General features: G+C 36.6%; 1 protein-coding gene across 1 annotated transcript in view; it reads left to right on the forward strand.

Annotated features, from left to right (window-relative positions):
• The first annotated feature begins 423 nt into the window (after positions 1 to 423).
• Positions 424 to 17751, forward strand: part of ppp2r5a (protein phosphatase 2, regulatory subunit B', alpha isoform) — a 37662-nt gene continuing 20334 nt past the window's right edge. The window contains exons 1-2 of the mRNA XM_032584721.1: positions 424 to 1458; positions 15475 to 15671. Of these exons, the coding sequence (XP_032440612.1) occupies positions 1311 to 1458; positions 15475 to 15671 (345 nt within the window). The 5' untranslated portion in view covers positions 424 to 1310. The remainder of the gene's footprint in view (positions 1459 to 15474; positions 15672 to 17751) is intronic.

Below are 17751 nucleotides of genomic sequence, written 5' to 3' on the forward strand. Positions count from 1 at the left end.
AAAAACCCCAAAAAACATATTAATACATATTATTTCTATGGCTGTCTTTAAAAGAAGCATTTTTACAAATGAGAGCAGTTTTGTGTTCAGAGAACGCAAAATAGGGGTCCTGAAGAATTTGAAAGGGTAAGAACATTTAGTTCACTTCATAACTAGTCTTAAAATACTCCACTCTTGTGTGAAGGTTGTTGTACATATTTTTGGGCTGGGCAGAATACTTTCTGTTTTGTAATTTTACCCGACTACTACAGCTGCCTGTCAGATCACATTCAACTGAACAACGTCAGTCGTCTTTGTTTTTACATTTCACATGTAATTGACCCGCTTTCAGTGCGATGTGATTGGTTTAAAAAGTTTCAAGTTTTTAAAATACGCGCCCGTGATTGGCTGGAAGTAACGTCAATCGATGACGTTTCACCCGTCAGCGCTTCTCTAGTAGAACGCAGAGACGAAGAGCGACGGAACGCCTGGGAGCGTTTATGGCTGCCTTCTACGCTCGGCATCCAGTAATTTCTTCTCGGTCTTTTTAGAGGCCGTGGAAACGAGACTGTGGCATTATATATTGCGTGGAAATAGCCTCCGTCAAAGTCTCTCTTGCGCAGTCACAGCTAACCTCCAGCTGCTAAGGAAGCACATTTCAACTTCGTCGCCCGTGGATAGTTGTTTTCACGAGATACTCAACGGAACTACAGCTACAACCGGTGCTTGAAGAAGTCGCGGAGTTGCCGTTGAACGGAGAACTAAGTGAATTCGAAGGGACGAGGATTTTTCGTAACTTTTTCCTTGCCAACGTTGGAGCGTATTGTTGTAGCGCCGCATTGTCATCAGTTGAATTTGGCAAGCTAGCTGGATGCGTTAGCTGCGAGCATAGCTGTGCTGCTCGGCTGCAGTCAGGATTGTTATCCAGGCAACTTTTAATGATAATGCCTTACCTACGTTATGCAACAGGTAGACCGTTTGCAGGCACGACAGATGAGCATGAACGGTTAGATATTTAGACGTCAATCTGTCTTTTTTAAGTGGTTAACTTTGGGGCGCGCGGCGTTTTCGTCTTAGTTTAGATTTTTTTGGGGGGGGTGTAAAGCACTGTTTCGCATCTCATAGTAGAAGCTCTTCAAAGATGCACTTTAAGGACTCCGTCTAACCGACATGTAGGCATGACCATGTTGGATCACACGGAATAATACGAGCCCCAGCTCGGACAGTTGGCTCCAGAATTTGACGCTGATGTGAGAAAGAGGGAAGCGGAGAACCTCAATCATCTGATTTACAGTAGCTCGCCTTCTACCTTCGTGAGTTTGTGCATCAAAATGTCCGCCGTCTCTGCATCCGAGAAAGTGGACGGGTTTACGAGGAAGTCTATGAGGAAGGCGCAGAAGCAGAGAAAATCCCAAGGCTCCTCTCAGTTTCGTACTCAGAGCGCTCCGATCGAGCTGTCCCCACTGCCGCAGCTCAAAGGTACGGTAAGAGGATAATGGATGGTGTCTGTTTCTTTAAATACTATGTCCTGGCCATTGTTCTGTGTGCACTGTTGGATCTGCTGCAGACAAACACAACCTTTAAGGAAAGCTGGTGGGTAAATATAAGTTGCTCGATGAGGCCTTTTTCTAGGCATAAATCGACGCGTCCCCTTTTATTTGTCATGTCTTCTGCAGATGGTAGAGCTTGACCACTGGGTGTTTGAGAATAATTCAGAACTTTTTCCAAACGTGCACCACATTCATGGTTTCTCTTAGCCCCAGGAACTCACATGAGATATTGTGCCTTTCAAAAGTATTTTCCTACATAAATACATATTATATTATTAAATACATATTATGAACCCAAAGTACAATGTATTTTATTAGGATTTCATATGCTACACCATTATGAAAATCCAGTACAAGTAATTGTTTTTATAGTTCCCTAATCCTGAGTAATTTCATCTCAGAACATTAGTAAAGAAACAGCATCATAAAGCGCAATGGGAAACCGACATGTTGGGTAGAAACTTGTAGAGAAGTTTAAAACAGTATGCTAACTGTTGGACATCTGGAGATGTCAGGCGATGCATAGTCTAAAAATGGAAAGATTATAGGACATCTAACAACCCACTGAGATGTGGCCGTCCAGGTAAATTGACAAGTTTGGCAAAGATTGTTTCATACAAAGAAGCTGGAAAGAAGAAATTGTAACTCGAGATGAAAAACACTGTTGTAAAAGGATGCTATGAGAAGTCCAGTTTTGCATGTAGGATAGACAAAAGACCTTTGGAAGAAGGTAGTGTGGTCAGACATTTTGGTGTACACCTAAAAAGACTGTATGTGAAGAAACACTAGCCCTCCACATCACCCCAAACACATGTGGGTAAAGATGGCCCTAAAGTCTTATTGATGTAAATACAGCAAAAGAGAGATCAACAAAATATTGTCTTAGAATTTCTAAATAAAAATGCACACCACATTGTTGGAATTTCATCTCTTAAATAAAAAAATCAAAAACCATGTCATTTTCATCCACGTTACAATTTTGCACAAATTTGTATTGGCCTATCACTTTTTCAAACCCATGTCCAGTCTATTTTTACCTGCATGGACTTGCAGACAAATCATAACAAGATGGACCACAAGCTCTGTTGCTGCCTTGAATGAGGAGCTTTTATTGTCAGTATTTTATCTCAATGGTGGTACAAACAGTTTATAGTGAAGACAACTTGGAGAGCAGAAAACGACCTATTGATGTCGCTTTTCAGGTTTATATTTTAACACTTTAGAAAAACTGAATAGTGTGGGGTGTTTTTGGTCATAACTGCAAAAAAAAAGTGGCTTTGCTTATCTTCATCCTTTCCCATATCAGGCTGATAAACGTAGGTGCTTAATCATACTTAATGATTCACATGACTGAAAGGACAAGGGTAAATGAGTCACCTTTTACATACCATACGCCTTCTTTTTCCACCTGATCGTTTCTCCTTTAGAGATTTTTCTCTGTTAAGAGCAGCTGTTAAAGAAAGCCTCAGCACAATTTTGTGGAATGTGGCTCTTTGTAGATTTGTATTAGTTTAATATACAGCTATGTGCTGTTGGTAAAAGTAAGCATAACGACTCACTATCTGGATGGACTATCAGGTAATGCACATGTTTTAGTATTGAAACAAACTCCACATGTTTTAGTCATCATTTTAATGGTATATTAGACAAGTTGGTTCCTTGTCAGGGTTGAAGACATACCAGTACTCCTTTCGGTTTTAGTCCTTTTCTGTCAAAGGACTTTGGTAACTTGAAAGCATGTTTACCAACCCCAACAGATGCCTGATGAGGAATCTGCCAGTTAGCCTCTTTTAGCCTGGAGCCAAAACCAATCCTGCTAAGCCTGATGATAATTTCAGTTCCAATGAACAGTGTGAGAATAATTTTCCTCAATAATTCTTCTGAAATGCTCCCCTCAGCTTCCATTGTCTGTCAAGGAAGTGATGTAGCATATTAAAGATGGTCTTGCATCAGGCGGGACTATGATTCTGTAAATTCCTCTTGGTTTCTGCTGAGGCAAGCTGCAGCAGCTTGATGGATGGGGTGACACTATGAGGAAGAGCAAGTCAACTAAAACGGACTTGTCTGTTCACGTAGTCGAACAGATTTGATGCAACTTTTCAAAAGCTAAAAACAAAACATGTCACAAATGAGCTGACATTGACTATCATAAACAATGAACTCATTTAGTATGCTAAAAATGTTTGTGCTGTGGAGAAGGTTATAAAAGTGATGACAGATGTTTAGCAGGAATTTCAAACCTTGTTCTTTTCCAACTCATTGAAGAACACTGATATGACTGGAAAAATCATGCATCCATGCCACTGTTATAAAACTGGCAAATTATAGATCTATTTTTCCATTTTAAAACTCAAAGGTTATTTGTGTTTGATTTTAATTTTACTGATTGTATATATGTGTGTGTGTGTGTATATCTATATTTATATTTCTTTTTTTAAAATTTTGTCAACACCCATGAAATATCTCAATTAAAACAAGCCTTGATTGTCTGTTAGCAGATCAGTTTTAAATTACTTCAAGTTTTTATTGTACTTTATTTTGAGAGGATGTCTCACCACATTTTTGGCTTATTGAGGTGCCAGTTTTACATTTTTAATTTTGTGTTATTGTACTGCTGGAATATTAACTGCCATCTTCCTATCAAATTTGGCCACCCTCTTTGTAGTTGGTGGTAGAAAAACAAAAGACACCACAATTTACTGTGTTCAGGTTGAGAACAGCATTAGTCTTCCACCCCACCTAAGATGTGCATGTAGATCAAAATGTTGGATATTGGTTTCATCTGACCAGAGAAGAGATTTTGATAAAAAAAAAGAGAGAAATGAAAACCAGGCACCCTCTTTCTGTTCCAAACTTTTTGCATTACTTTCTGTTGGTTTATTACACGACACCCAACAAATGCATTGAAGTTTATAGTTGTAAAAAATTATAGTTTTAAAAATTTATAGTTGTAAAAAAAAAAAAAATATGGAAATGTTAAAGTTATGTGAATATATCTTGAGATTTTATGCAGTGATGCATACTGCTGTAAAAGCCACTGCAGTAGAGGGTAATCAGTCTGGATATACACGTGGTCAGTTTTGATGAGAGATACACAAAGGTCTGTTGACTCGTGTTTTAACTTTACATATACGGAGGCCAATTTTGGAATTTTTTTTTTGCATTTGAATAGTAAACCTGCTTCTTGATGTGTTGAGGTGAATGTGTCTGCAGAAGTGATCCAACATGTAGTAATTTGGTTTTCTCCAGAAAATACACCTAATTGTCATGTTCAAATTCATTGTTTGGTTCTTCATTTGTTGACATATAACACCTGTAAGTTATATTTACCAACACGGTCTTAAAAAGTCTGGAAACAAATAGCATTCTATTCTTATTGGATAAAAAAAGAAACTACCTGGTGCTTAATTGTCAAATATGATCAACTGCATCCATATGTCTGTCAATCCATCAGTTATTTCAAGTCTGTCTAATTGTACATCTATCCATCAGCTTTCAATCAGACAAATTTGTCCTTCCATCTGTCCATCCTACTAGTCTTTCACCACTTCATGCAGCCATCTGTCTGTCATACTATCTGCCCATTCATCAGTAAGCGTTTCGTTAGTCTAGCCGTACACGATCAATTTAACCAACCATTCCTACCTCAATCTATCAGTCTCTTTGTCTGCCCATCCATAAGTTCATCTGTGTCCATCATATCTCCCTTTATCCCCCCTATCTAACCGTTAATCTAGCCATCCATCCAATCATTCGTACACTAATCTACCATTGGATTTGTCCATCAGTCCATTCATCCATCAATCATCTGTCAATATGGCCATTTGTCCATCAATCTGTCTATCAGTCATTCCTTAAAGTGAGGTCCCATTGCTTGACGTGTGGGATGTAGCGTCTCTACAATTTGTTAAACCTTTTCTGCACAGTTAAGTATGTTAAGTTATACTTTTGTATAACTTAAAAGTTTCAGTTATATAGTACAAGCTTTATGAGCTTGAAGTCAAATAAGACTGTCTTAAACATGCAACGCGAGCAGTTTTCCTTTGCATTACCCAATTGTCAATTTAATTTTACAACTACTTCAGATGACACAAAAAGCTTAATATGATTGATTTTTGTGGTTTCCAGAGTAACAAGACCAAGATGAGACATTTCTTGAGTCATCGTTTTTAGGTGATGAAAGATAGTAGCTTGCAAAGATGCTCATCCTCTCCTGCAGTGGAGAGGCTGAAAGGCATATAGCTCCTGTTGTGAGATAGACCGTGAAAAGATGAGTCATTTAGGGACCAACATTGTTGCCATAGCAGCCTCAAGCCTTGAGAGCAAGCCAGGGACATGTTTGACTTTCCAAATACAGACCGCTTCATTTAAGGTTGATTTATCTGTCACTGGAGTAAAATTTTCAGCTGAGCCACAGTTCTTACACCAGCAAAGCTGAGGCTTATGTTTAAAGGATACCATTGTGTTTTCCCTCTGTAAAGATTTTAGATTTGTATGAATTCCTGCTTTATGGATATACCGCTGCTTTATTCGCCTTTCTTTGCTTTTTAAAAGCTTTTCCTTAGCTGCTTATTTTCAGACCACGAAGAGCCAATGAAATGTGTTTTGATGGCACCACAGAAATTATATTGTTAGAGAAAATGAGAGGGATTGTAGAGGGAACAGAGCTCAGTGGTTCTTCCAACTTCTGCTTAACTAACTAACTTACTTACAGTTGTCAGAGCTAATCGCTTAATCACCATCCTTGCTATAACCAGATTAGCTGCCCTTGTGTTATTGGGTCCACCTCTAGACACTGATCCTAATATTTGACCCCAGTCTCTTCCGTTGTCAAAACTGGAAGGCACCTTCATTAACAGTAATGAAAGTAAGGGGGTTATGTTCTTAGTCCTGCAGTAGACCAAGAAATCTATTGCAACAGTTAATAAAACCACCTTTTCTCACTGGACCATTTAAAACCTCAATTTGACTTTCCTACCACTAGTCTTTTATTTTTCCAAGCAGAGAAAATCTGCCTGTCCTCTACTTCAGATATTACTATATGTGATAAGCAACAAAAAGCAATTATTGTAGCATCTGTTGAGAAAATTGACACAATTTAAACATTTTATATTCAACATGTTGCAGTGTAATTGGGAGATTTCTAACTCTTCCTTTTGTGCCAATTTGAAACATTTTAATTCATTTTTAAATTGATGCAAGTCAATCCTTTACATAATGTAAAAAATAATGAGTGAAGTTTTTAGTTTCAGCCTGATCATTGAAAATGAGTAAAATTTAGAAAATTCTCATCAGCATCCGTTACTGGAAAAAAAAACATGTCCTCCCTATTGGTACATTGATTCCTGTGTGTCCCTAACATGCTGTTCCCAGCATGTGAGCAGATATCAATCAGGCCCTTTCTAGGAAACAATGGAACAGATCTTTGTTAGCGAAGGGTGTGTCATATTTATGCTTCTGGCAGATTCTGTTTAATAAATACTTCCTCAATTTATCATATAAATCTGTGGAGTCTGATGGTAGAAAGAGTTGTTAGTTTGATTTGTTTGATTTTCTTGTAACAAACAGCAATGAATAGAGGTCTGTTCTTCATATATGAAAGAATTGTAAGGTAGTAAAATCTGGTACAAAGTGAAAATGAAGTGTAGATGGTATGGAGAAGTTTTTGCAATCCTCTCTCACCAATAAGTTAAATATGCTTTATTACTTCAAGATATTATGTCATTAGTATTTTAATAATTTCATACTTAGTATTTAAGTGTATCAAATTCACAATGTTTAAAAGATCTGGTGAAACAATATTTGCATTAATGTTTTTTTTAATTATTATTATTTACTTTCACAGACAAAAACAATTTAGCCCTAAGTTAGGCACCAAGAAGGGTTGGTCTGATTTGAATATACTTTGGTCCACATTCAGAGACCAGCTTTGGGTATGTAAATAACTCGAACTACAATAAACCTACATAAAGAACAGGTGCCAGAGGGCATAAGTGGTAGTATTATCAGGAAGTTGCCAGAGCATCGGTCACCAGACACTGAAGGTTTATGTTTTAGGCAACATCTCAAGCAGTTGACAGAGTTTAATTGGGGTTGAGTTTAAATGAAGCATGGTGGTTGTGATGTGCCGTTTTCTTGCATGTGGGGAGTGCTCTTCAGAAATGCTGCAGATTAGCATGATTTGTGTGGGTGTCATAACGTATTCACCGGTTCTAACCTTGGCTCACTGTGATCTCATTGTTTTTGTACAACTTTCATGAAGATTGTCATGTTGATAGGTATCCATATGTGGGTTGCTTTTTGCTGTATAGATTGTAGTTTTGCTATTTACTGTTAATCTGGTACAAATCGTTTTGTCCTCGACTAAATCATTGAATATTATCAGTGATTAATCATTCCTCTTAAGTGTGCTCATGATTTACAGAAAAACATGTAACGTAGATTTTGTATTGCACACAATAGTTATTAAATATAGATGGAGTAAAAGATTTTAGTTGCAGAACTACATAGGCTTACAGTAGACTTTGAGAGAACTATAGGAAATTATTTTAAGTCATCCGTTGTTAAATAGAATTCAAAACATTCCCAAGGAAGTTATGGATTGTCACGTGGTTGATGTAAAACATCCCACGACAGATGGTTACTTTTAAAACCCAAAAAGGTTTGGCAAAAGTGGAATAATACCTCTCTTCATTTTGTATGTTATCTTTATCATTTATTTTGTCTTCGACTTAAAACCTTTTCCTCCTGAACAGGTGTCATCTATTCACCTTTTTGCTGTCCTGTGTTGGCTCAAATGTAACAGCAGCTGCTGTGCTGGTAAATTAAAGTGTATGTGGATCTGCTGTTGTAGGATTTTTAGAGAGTGACGTGAAGGCAGACGGTGATGTTTTCAAATCTATAGTTGAAGTAAGACAGAGGAATGTTGCAGGCATATTTTTCCACTCCAAACATCTTTTGATCAGATCGTGACCTCACTTTTCACCACAGCACATGCTCAAGCTTCTGAGTCATTTAGAGAGATGAAGAGGTAATAAAACAGCGCTTGTACTTTCTGTCCAGCCGGCAAGGTTACTGCATACTGTTCAGACAGGTTTGTTTCTATTCAAGTCATTCACTAAGATTTTTTTTTTTTTCACGGGAGGCTGTTTTGGATTTTAAATTTAATGAGAAGACTGTTGCACAAACAACCTGATAAATTTACATTTTGTTTCTCTGATTTGAAATTGTCAAGAATAACATGTTCTTAATTTTAATTTTTATAATGAAAGCCAAGTTATTGTATAACTAAATCTAGTTGTTCGCATAGAACAGATTTAGAAGCAGATCTTGAATGGTGGGGTTTCTTTTCTGAAGTTTTGTAAATAAGCCAATTAGCCACAGCTGATAGTTATTAGCATTCTGTTGGCAGCTGATTTTCTCACAATAGCATTCAGTTCCTCGTCCTCATCATCTGCCATAAAGAGATTACACACTGCATGCCAAGCAGTTGAGCACTTGACTACTACCACGACTAGTCACCAAAATGTCAAACAATGATTAATTGATCAATTATGATTATGGTAGATTTTCCACCACAAGTTTCATTTCCACTATACAATTCAGTTCTTCATATAGCTTTAGTATTCTCAGTCTAACATATTTTGTGTGTTTCTGTAACTTTAATTAGCTGATTTTGGTGTTTTCTAAAACAATAATAAGTTGTACTTGGATTTTTGTTGCTGAACTGAAATTTATTTTTGCTAACTTTTAATATGAAGTCTTACCACCTACTCCATGGCCTCTGTTGTCATTATATTTCAAATTTTTCATTTCTGTCCAACAGCTGTGATAAATTATATCTGATTTATGGATGGGTCTATCTGCAAACTTTTCAATCTAAAGAGACATTTCCTGCCCTCCGTTAAGCTAAATTACTCGTTTAGAGCCGCAAATGTTCAGCGACTTCTGGAGGAAAAAATGCATTTTACAACTTTTTAGTCAAAATCTGCTACAGGAAATTTGTCAATTTTGAACAAGCTCTGGACGCTCTCTGTTACCAGTAAATTAAAGCCATGCCTAATCTTGAGTCATTTTATTGTTGACTATACTGACTACAAATATTTTTAGGTCATGCGTGAATGCATGCATTCTTGTGCACACCCACGTGGTCACACTCATTCACTCAGACACACCCTTTCTATCCAGTGTAATAAGAAAAGCCAACTATGTGTGAGTAAAGTTAAATGACAGGTTAGAAGAATGTCAGGAGCAGTCATGCTGTGCTTTTTTTAATGCCATCTAAATGTCTCATAAAATCGGACCTTTTGCTTAAAATAAAAACTTGTAAAAGTGGAAATGACAAATTTAAACATTACTATATCTAAAAATTTCAGATCTCTGTAGGAGATCATATCATTTTAAAACGAGTAATTTGTTGGCAGCTTTATAAGAACACAGATGATTTAGTTTGATTAAGCTCTCCGTTAATATTACCTTTTTGACGTTTTCACTATGTGCTTTTCTCTTGTACCGCTCCAGTTACTCTTGATGCTGTCTTTTCATTACAATGTTTTGCCAGCATATTTTCAGTGCGCAGGCTAAACAAATATGGAGACGCTAAATCAAACAAGTGGCTGCAGAATCCTACCTAACCAGTCCAACAGCTGCAGGATGACCTTTTTTCCCCCCTGTTTGTCACAGTCCATACATTGTAAAAGACTTAACAATAGCATATTTTAATTGTTCTGAGCTTTCCGTGTTCTGAATGAGAGGCAGGGATGCAATCAAAACAGGTGAAGTAATTACTGTTCTTATTAAAGAGAACCGGCAGAGCTGCAAACTCCCAAGTTTTTATAGTCAGCTGACCAACACCTTTCTTAAGGATGTTGTATAGTGCTCTGTGTGATTGTGAAAAATATAAAAATTGCAAATTAACTTTTTTCACTTCACCAATTTTCTATGCAAGGTGGTCATACTGGATTTATAGTAATACAATTTTTTCCCCCAACTTAGTAAGTCTATTTTCTCAGATGTTTTATGACATGGAACAAAAAATGTAAAAGATCACTCCCTGTACTAGTGTTGTAAAATTGTTGGGAAACGCTTCTTTATCGCAAGCAGGAAGATAAAAATGTAAAACACTTTTCAGATTTTATGGTGCATATTGAGTGTTCTGAATCTGCATGAATACAAAAGCAGATAAAGGTCATAAACTTGACTTTACAGTACAACAACTATAATCGAATATTAAACTATATTTTTAATTGTACAAAAAGCATCCATTGAAAACAAAAAGTATTATTTTTAACCTGAATACTTACTTTTTCCACAGTTTGTCTTGTAATTTGCTTTAAAATCTCCATGAATAAACAGTATAATTGGATTTGAGTCTTTTGCCCCTTGCTATAGTTTAAGGTGGAAGAGCTCTATTTGTTGAAGGACAGCAAATGTTGATGGAACAATGAGGCACAAGATGCCAAAATGGAAAGTGATTGAGTAACCACTGTGATCTTTTGTTGTTTTTCTGTTACAAACATACATGAAGGAAAAGAAAAAAACAATTATGATGAGACTAAAAGCTGTTTAATTTTAGATTTAGGTACACTGCTTCCTGTTATCCTCTCAGACTTGATCTTTTAATCAACAGGTTCCTTCTACTCATTCATTTTCTGGAAGATTAAATAACCCCCCACCCCAGTTTCTCTTTTGTATGGTACTGTGGCTCACTTTACAGCAAGCTCCACCTTTGTGGAGGTTTCTTGTCTATTACATTAAGAAAAGGCTATCTTCTGTATGCATGCAGATATGTTACTGTAAAGGAAGACATCTTCTCCTGAAGGTTATTGCACTTTCTAAACCCATCATTTAAGAGCATCCATCTTTGCAGTTTCTTTTATACAATTCTTTCCACAACTACTGCCATTTTATCACATAAAGTTAAATTTTTGTCCAAACTTGTAGAACTAAGCTGATTCTCATTACTAAGAACATTAAATGTAACATTTTCCTCTATTCTCCTCTGTTCTGCATTCTATGCAGTGCTGTGGTTATACGTCTGAGCTCACATTTCCTGTTTAGTCACTGAATCTTTTTGTTGCAAAGTGTATGTTTCTGAGTAAGTCATCTTGAGGTTTTTATTTCCAGGATATAAAATATTTTTCCACTGCTGTAGCTGCTATTTCATCGTGAGATAATTCAGGCTTGTAGATAATTATTATTTCTAACTATGCAATCATATTCTTATAAGATAGTAGCATGTGTAGTGTAGCCATCAAAATCTGACTTCCTGCACAGTAATAATGGTAATTAACTTACCTAAAAAAATCTGTTAATAAGACAAATCAATGTTACATTAAATTGTCATCATCAAATTTGACCCATGTAAAATGGACCCCAGGAAAAAATTTGCAAGTTGATCTTTCATCAGATTTAACTTCCTTTCAAGCAGATGAAATGTAATATAATAAAATATGATCCAGAATCTGCTGAGTGTGTCTACCTGAGACTTGATTTGTTTGTAACTTACTGAGCTGCTCTATTTGAGGTCATTACAGAAGAATGTGGAAAAATGCAGCAAATAATGGTAAAAAAGTGACCCGAAGCAAGTGCCAGGAAAGAGATGAATGTTAAATTTTAGATCTAATAGTCAACATTAATTAAAACCACAATTTTACTGTTTTACTTTTTTAGTGGTTTTTTATTTTTTTATTTTATTGTTAAGCAACCTCAAAATTGAGAATATATAGTTCTGGAAAAAAATTAGACCACCCCTTAAAATGATCAGTTTCTCAGATTTTTACTTTTTATAGGTATATGTTTGAGTAAAATTAACATTATTCTTTTATTCTATGAACTACTGACATGTCTAAAATTCCAAGCAAAAATTTTGTATTTGCAGAAAATGAGAAATGGTCAAAATAACAAAAAAGATGCAGAGCTTTCAGACCTCAAATAATGCAAAGAAAACAAGTTCATATTCATTTAGAAACAGCAATACTAATGTTTTAACTCAGGAAGAGTTCAGACATTAATATTTGGTGGAATAACCATGAGGTTTTCAATGGGGTTCAGTGCAGTGGGCTTGTCATTTTTTCTAGAGCTGTATATATATTTAAAAACCAAAGGATAGATTAGAATAGATCCAGTCTCTAAAAACTGAGTACTTGATCTCTTTTGAGCCTTTTTTAAGAAGCTATATTTTAGTTTGGCTGGTCAGTTTTTGTTATGTTTTTTTATCTAACCTTTATTATTTTAATTTCATATATGTATCTGTGTGTCTATATATAGAGTAAACGATCTGCAAGTAATTTTTTTTCTTAAATACTTTGGTTTCTTTGTTCTTAGGTTTACTTTACATAACAACCTGTTGACATCACCTATTTGAAATTTTGGACATAAATTATCTCAAACATTGGCATTTTTAAATATATCTAAAAACAATGGTAGTGTACTTTTTTTATTATTATTTAAATTGTTGGACTTGTTTACCTTAAGATGAAGCATCATATAAATGTGAATTTAAAAAAAAAAGGCATTAGATTGCATTGGTAATTGTAACTGTTCTTGGTTGCATTACATGGATGTAATTATTTTGTATGTCTGAAGTTTGGGGGCGTCCTATTCTAATTACAATTTTAAATTGTAGGGTAAAAAACTAAAATCTGTAAAGCCATGCCTTTTGCTTTGAGGTCATTTGTAATTTCTTCCCAGTAGATGCATTTGTCTTCTGAAGAAGCATTAGTCATCGAGAGACTAAAGATCAGTTTTTAATGAGCAGCAAATCTAAGGTTAACTGGCAATTACATAGAGATTAGACTTGGCTTTGTTTATCTTTTTTCTTTTTTAACCCTGAGCCACTTCCACTTTTATGTCTAGTGTAGTTATGACACAGCATGTTAATCATCTAGATGAGACTGATCAGTGTTCCCTGAAGCTCTGCACAGTTTCTATGAGAAGATTTATTTATCCTCCACTCCAAAGCTTGTATCCACATCAGTTTCTGGAACTGTTCATAAGTTGATAAATTTGTCTGATCTCTAAAATGCTTTCATGTTCCTTGTTCTTGTTTATAGCTTCTTGAGTCTAGTAGAAATATTTTCCTTTTTGCTTAAGCACCCTGAGGAATTTGTGTACTAATGCATCTCTATGTGAAAGACAAAAATAGCTTCACTTTGGGGAAAGCATCTACATGTCAGAGAGTATCTAAGAGGCCCGCCTCTTTTCTTCCCCTCTAGGGCATAAAGACAATTTCCTGCAAAGAACCACAAAATTTGTCTCTTAATATACTTGAGGGAGGGATGGAGGTTAGAAGAAACATTTTAGAATATTTGGTACTACTTTCATGGCCATAGTAGACAATAAAAATATTTTTTAATTAGATGTAAAATTTGCAAAAATGTAAAAGCATTATTTTTGGACTGTTCTGAAGTTTTCTGTTTATACATCCAATTACCTGCAGAGACCACTGTCTCTGTCCATGTTATTTAAAAACGAAACTGAAGCTTTGACAAAAGCTGTGAAGAGGCTATTTGATCTTTTTTATCCTATTATTTCAATATATGCTAATTATCTGATTTAATTTTTTTGTTGTTCTTTATTTGTGCCTACCTGTTCTGCTGTCATACAACAGTCAGTGAAACCCACAACAGTTCATCTCTTTGAACGGTTGAAATGTTCCTTTGGTGGTCCCACACTGTTGTGATCCTCTAACTCTTGTAAACAGTGAAGAAAACCGTTACTCTTTCCCAAAGAGCTGGCACATGTCTGCTGCAGATATATGAGCCATCATTGTGTCATGTTAGCATGGCTGTGGGAGTGTCATGGCTCTTTCATCCTTCCTGTTCCAGTGTGGTATTCAGTCTGCCCTTTCACTCTGGTATCCATTGAAATGTGATACTTAGGAAAATTTGCATTAAAGCAGAGCACTGCATGCTAACAAGTCAGTTTGGTACAGTTACACTCACACATTGAGGTTACTCCCAGCAACAGCCACTGTCTGACCTCGAGGGTTCAGTTGCGTAAGCACTTTGTCAGCTGTCAACACCACTGGAACATTCTTGCTATGTGTGAAATTATTATGGGTTTGTTGGCCATGTCTGACTGAGATCTTCCTGTTCATCGTTTTATTGGGCGATGCCTCTTCAGTTGCATAATATTGCTCAATAAAAAGCTCAATGCAGTGACTTTCGAACTTGATGGGGTTCAAGTTGTCTACTATCAGAGTGGATGTACCAGTAATTGCTTGGCTGGTTACCATGACTTGTCGAATAGAAATTTCTGCATCATTCAAAGATCAGCCAATCAGATCTTTTCAAACATAAAAAGCAGCACAGAAAATTGCAATCAGTACAGCAGTCACCACAGGTTTGTCAGTGAAAGTCACAGAGTGGCAACTTGCTGTCTTTCAACACGTGAACACGCAGGAGTGAGATTTCATCATTAAATTTAATGAAGACTTTTGCTCCTCTGCCATTAGCTGTGGTGGATGGCTGTATATTTTATCGTAACCTCAGAACCTTCAGGGTGTCTGGTTGTTGTAAATCAAACCGACTGTGCGGCTTCTCCACAACAATCTGCAGCATCACAGTGCAGATGCACACAGTTTATAGATTAGCTCAGGTTAAAGTTGACAGGCAGGCTAATAACCCTGGATGCTCTCACCACTTGATCCTTAAAAGGCTCTTCAGTCGCAGCCTAGAATGACTGGACGGTTGTCATGTGGTATGCATTTCTTCTGTTATCTCTCTTGATCATGTTGCCTTGTGAGACGAGTTATGTTGCAATAAAGCAGATTATTAAAGGCAGACTGGTTGTACAAGTGTTTCATTTGACATTTTTGGCGTTTAACAATATCATATCTATGTTCTTGTCACAACTGCTTTTGTTGGGGGTTTTTTATAATGTAATTGATAATGGCTCTTTTTTTTCTTGTAATAAATGATTGTATTTTATCATTTTGTTCCAGATGCCCCCTCTACAGACCAGCAGGAACTGTTCTGTCAGAAACTCCAGCAGTGTTGCACGCTTTTCGACTTCCTGGACTCTGTGGGGGACCTGAAGAGCAAGGAGGTGAAGAGGGCCGCGCTGAACGAATTGGTGGACTATCTTTCCACCAACAGAGGTGTGCTGGTTGAGAATGCATACCCAGAGATCACAAACATGGTGAGGATAGACATCTCTGTTTAAGCGGTGTTTTTAAATTCAGGAATTAAATGGACAACTTAATAAGTTAACTGCTATTACCAGTGTTGATTATTTAACAGGCTAGAATGCTGTTCTGTGGGTGTTGGTAACTCCCTCTGTGCTTGAACAGGATTATAGAAGCAGAGGCTGATTTTGTGTCTAGACAGAGTATGTGGTCTCAGCTTTACAGCAGGGACATGTTAGCAGCCTCGGGCTAAAACCCTGAACCATAATGCTTCCATTTCCAGCACAAAGGCCACTTTGTCCACTGTGGATTAGTTTGAATCTCTTATCATCTCACATCGCCTTTTTTCATCTCTCATGCACTACCATGGATCATATCTGAAAAGTTTCTTAAAATAGGTTAGATATTTACATTTACCAGTAGATTGCTGTTAGTTTTCATCCAGTATCCACTAACTTTAATAAAAATGGGACATTTCTAAGTTAGAAGTGTTCAAGTGAGAATTTTAATTTTGTTGTTCCCGCAAATTTAAAGTCATATGCACCATAAAAGTCTGCTGAATGCAGCACAACGCTGTAAACATTTGGGTCTAGCGATTAGCATATTGATTGTGCAGGAGTTATGTTACACAATGCAATGTTCGACAACTCTTCCAGAACCCTTCAAAGTATCTTTGACCGATGCAGTGTAGGTATGTGTTGGTAACCGGTGCCCTGTGCGTTGCCTGATGTTCCTCCCACGGTGTAATAATGACTCATGTGTGCAGCAGTTAGGAGACAACAGCCAGTGCTGCAGTGATTCACTCCACATCGGAGATTATAATGATGGATGCAGTTGAGCGTAGCCTCAGCTGAGTTAAGGAGTCTTTAGATTACTGAAGGATTGTAGGCAGTAATTCATGTCATGCTATTGATTTCAGATTCTGTCGTGCACTTTTAAAAGTTTTGTGTGGAAATCCTTTGGAGTACGTGATGGGGTACTCACAGCAAACAAAAAAAAAAAATTGCACCAAACTAATAATGACCTCTTGATTAGATGTTATTTTTTAAGTTCCTTATTCTAAAATCTTTTATTCCATAAATAAGAATAGTATTAATTTGATGACTAAAAATGCGAGTTAGTATAAATCTTGTTGCAGAATTGAGTTAACACAAGATAAACCAGTGTGTTGTATCTCTTTTAGTTGAAGTGCTGTCGTTTTTCACCACCCTTTTAAAACAAACTCTGATATTAGTTTTTTGAACCCAAAAACTAGATCACAGAGATAATTGTGGGAGGTTGCTGCTGCTGATGAAAGCGTTCATACCTCTTGAACTTATCACATTTTGTTTCACTACAGCCAAAAAGTTTTATGTATTTAATTAGAATGTTATGTGATAGACCAACTACCTCTCTGTCAAGCACTCCTAAAAATGGCTGTAAACGGCTGGGTGGAGGAGCATTATTGTGATGCTGAAGGCTTTTGTGTCGGAAAAAGAGCTGGAGGATCTTAAAGAGATGGTAGCCCAATTCCAAGGAGTAAAATTACAAAGTCAAATTTCTTTTGTTATGTTTGATATATACAAAATTTTTATAATAAAGGAACAGTTGTTTTATTGTGCACAAGGTGCCTGAAAAAACAGAACACCCTGTCCCTTGAGATAAAATACATGGCAACCTTGTGACTTGAGAGGTTGCCATGGATGAACTCTATTTAACTAGTAAGTGGAGTCTACCTGTGTGTAATTTGATCTCGGTACAAATAAGGCAGTTCCGTGAAGGTCTCAGTGATTTGTTGGAGACCGGGTGGTGAAAAAACAGCATCACGAAGACAGTAGAAGGGGAATAAAAGGATAAGGCAGTGTTGTCCGCGGATTGCACCCTACTCAATGGGATGTTGGGATAAAGCTTTGGAAGTTATCAAAAACCAATGCACAAAATTAACCTACCAAAAGAATGGAAGTCCACCTACACTAGACTTAAAAAGCCAGACATTGAGAGCATTAATCAGATAAGCAGACAATATGCTTAATTCTGGAGGAGATGCAGAGATGCACAACTCTGGTGAAATGATATGTTGTCAGGGTTACTGTTAAACACATACTCTGTAAATGT

Source organism: Xiphophorus hellerii, chromosome 15 (genome assembly GCF_003331165.1).
Source record: "Xiphophorus hellerii strain 12219 chromosome 15, Xiphophorus_hellerii-4.1, whole genome shotgun sequence".
In the NCBI taxonomy this organism is placed as follows: Eukaryota; Metazoa; Chordata; class Actinopteri; order Cyprinodontiformes; family Poeciliidae; genus Xiphophorus; species Xiphophorus hellerii.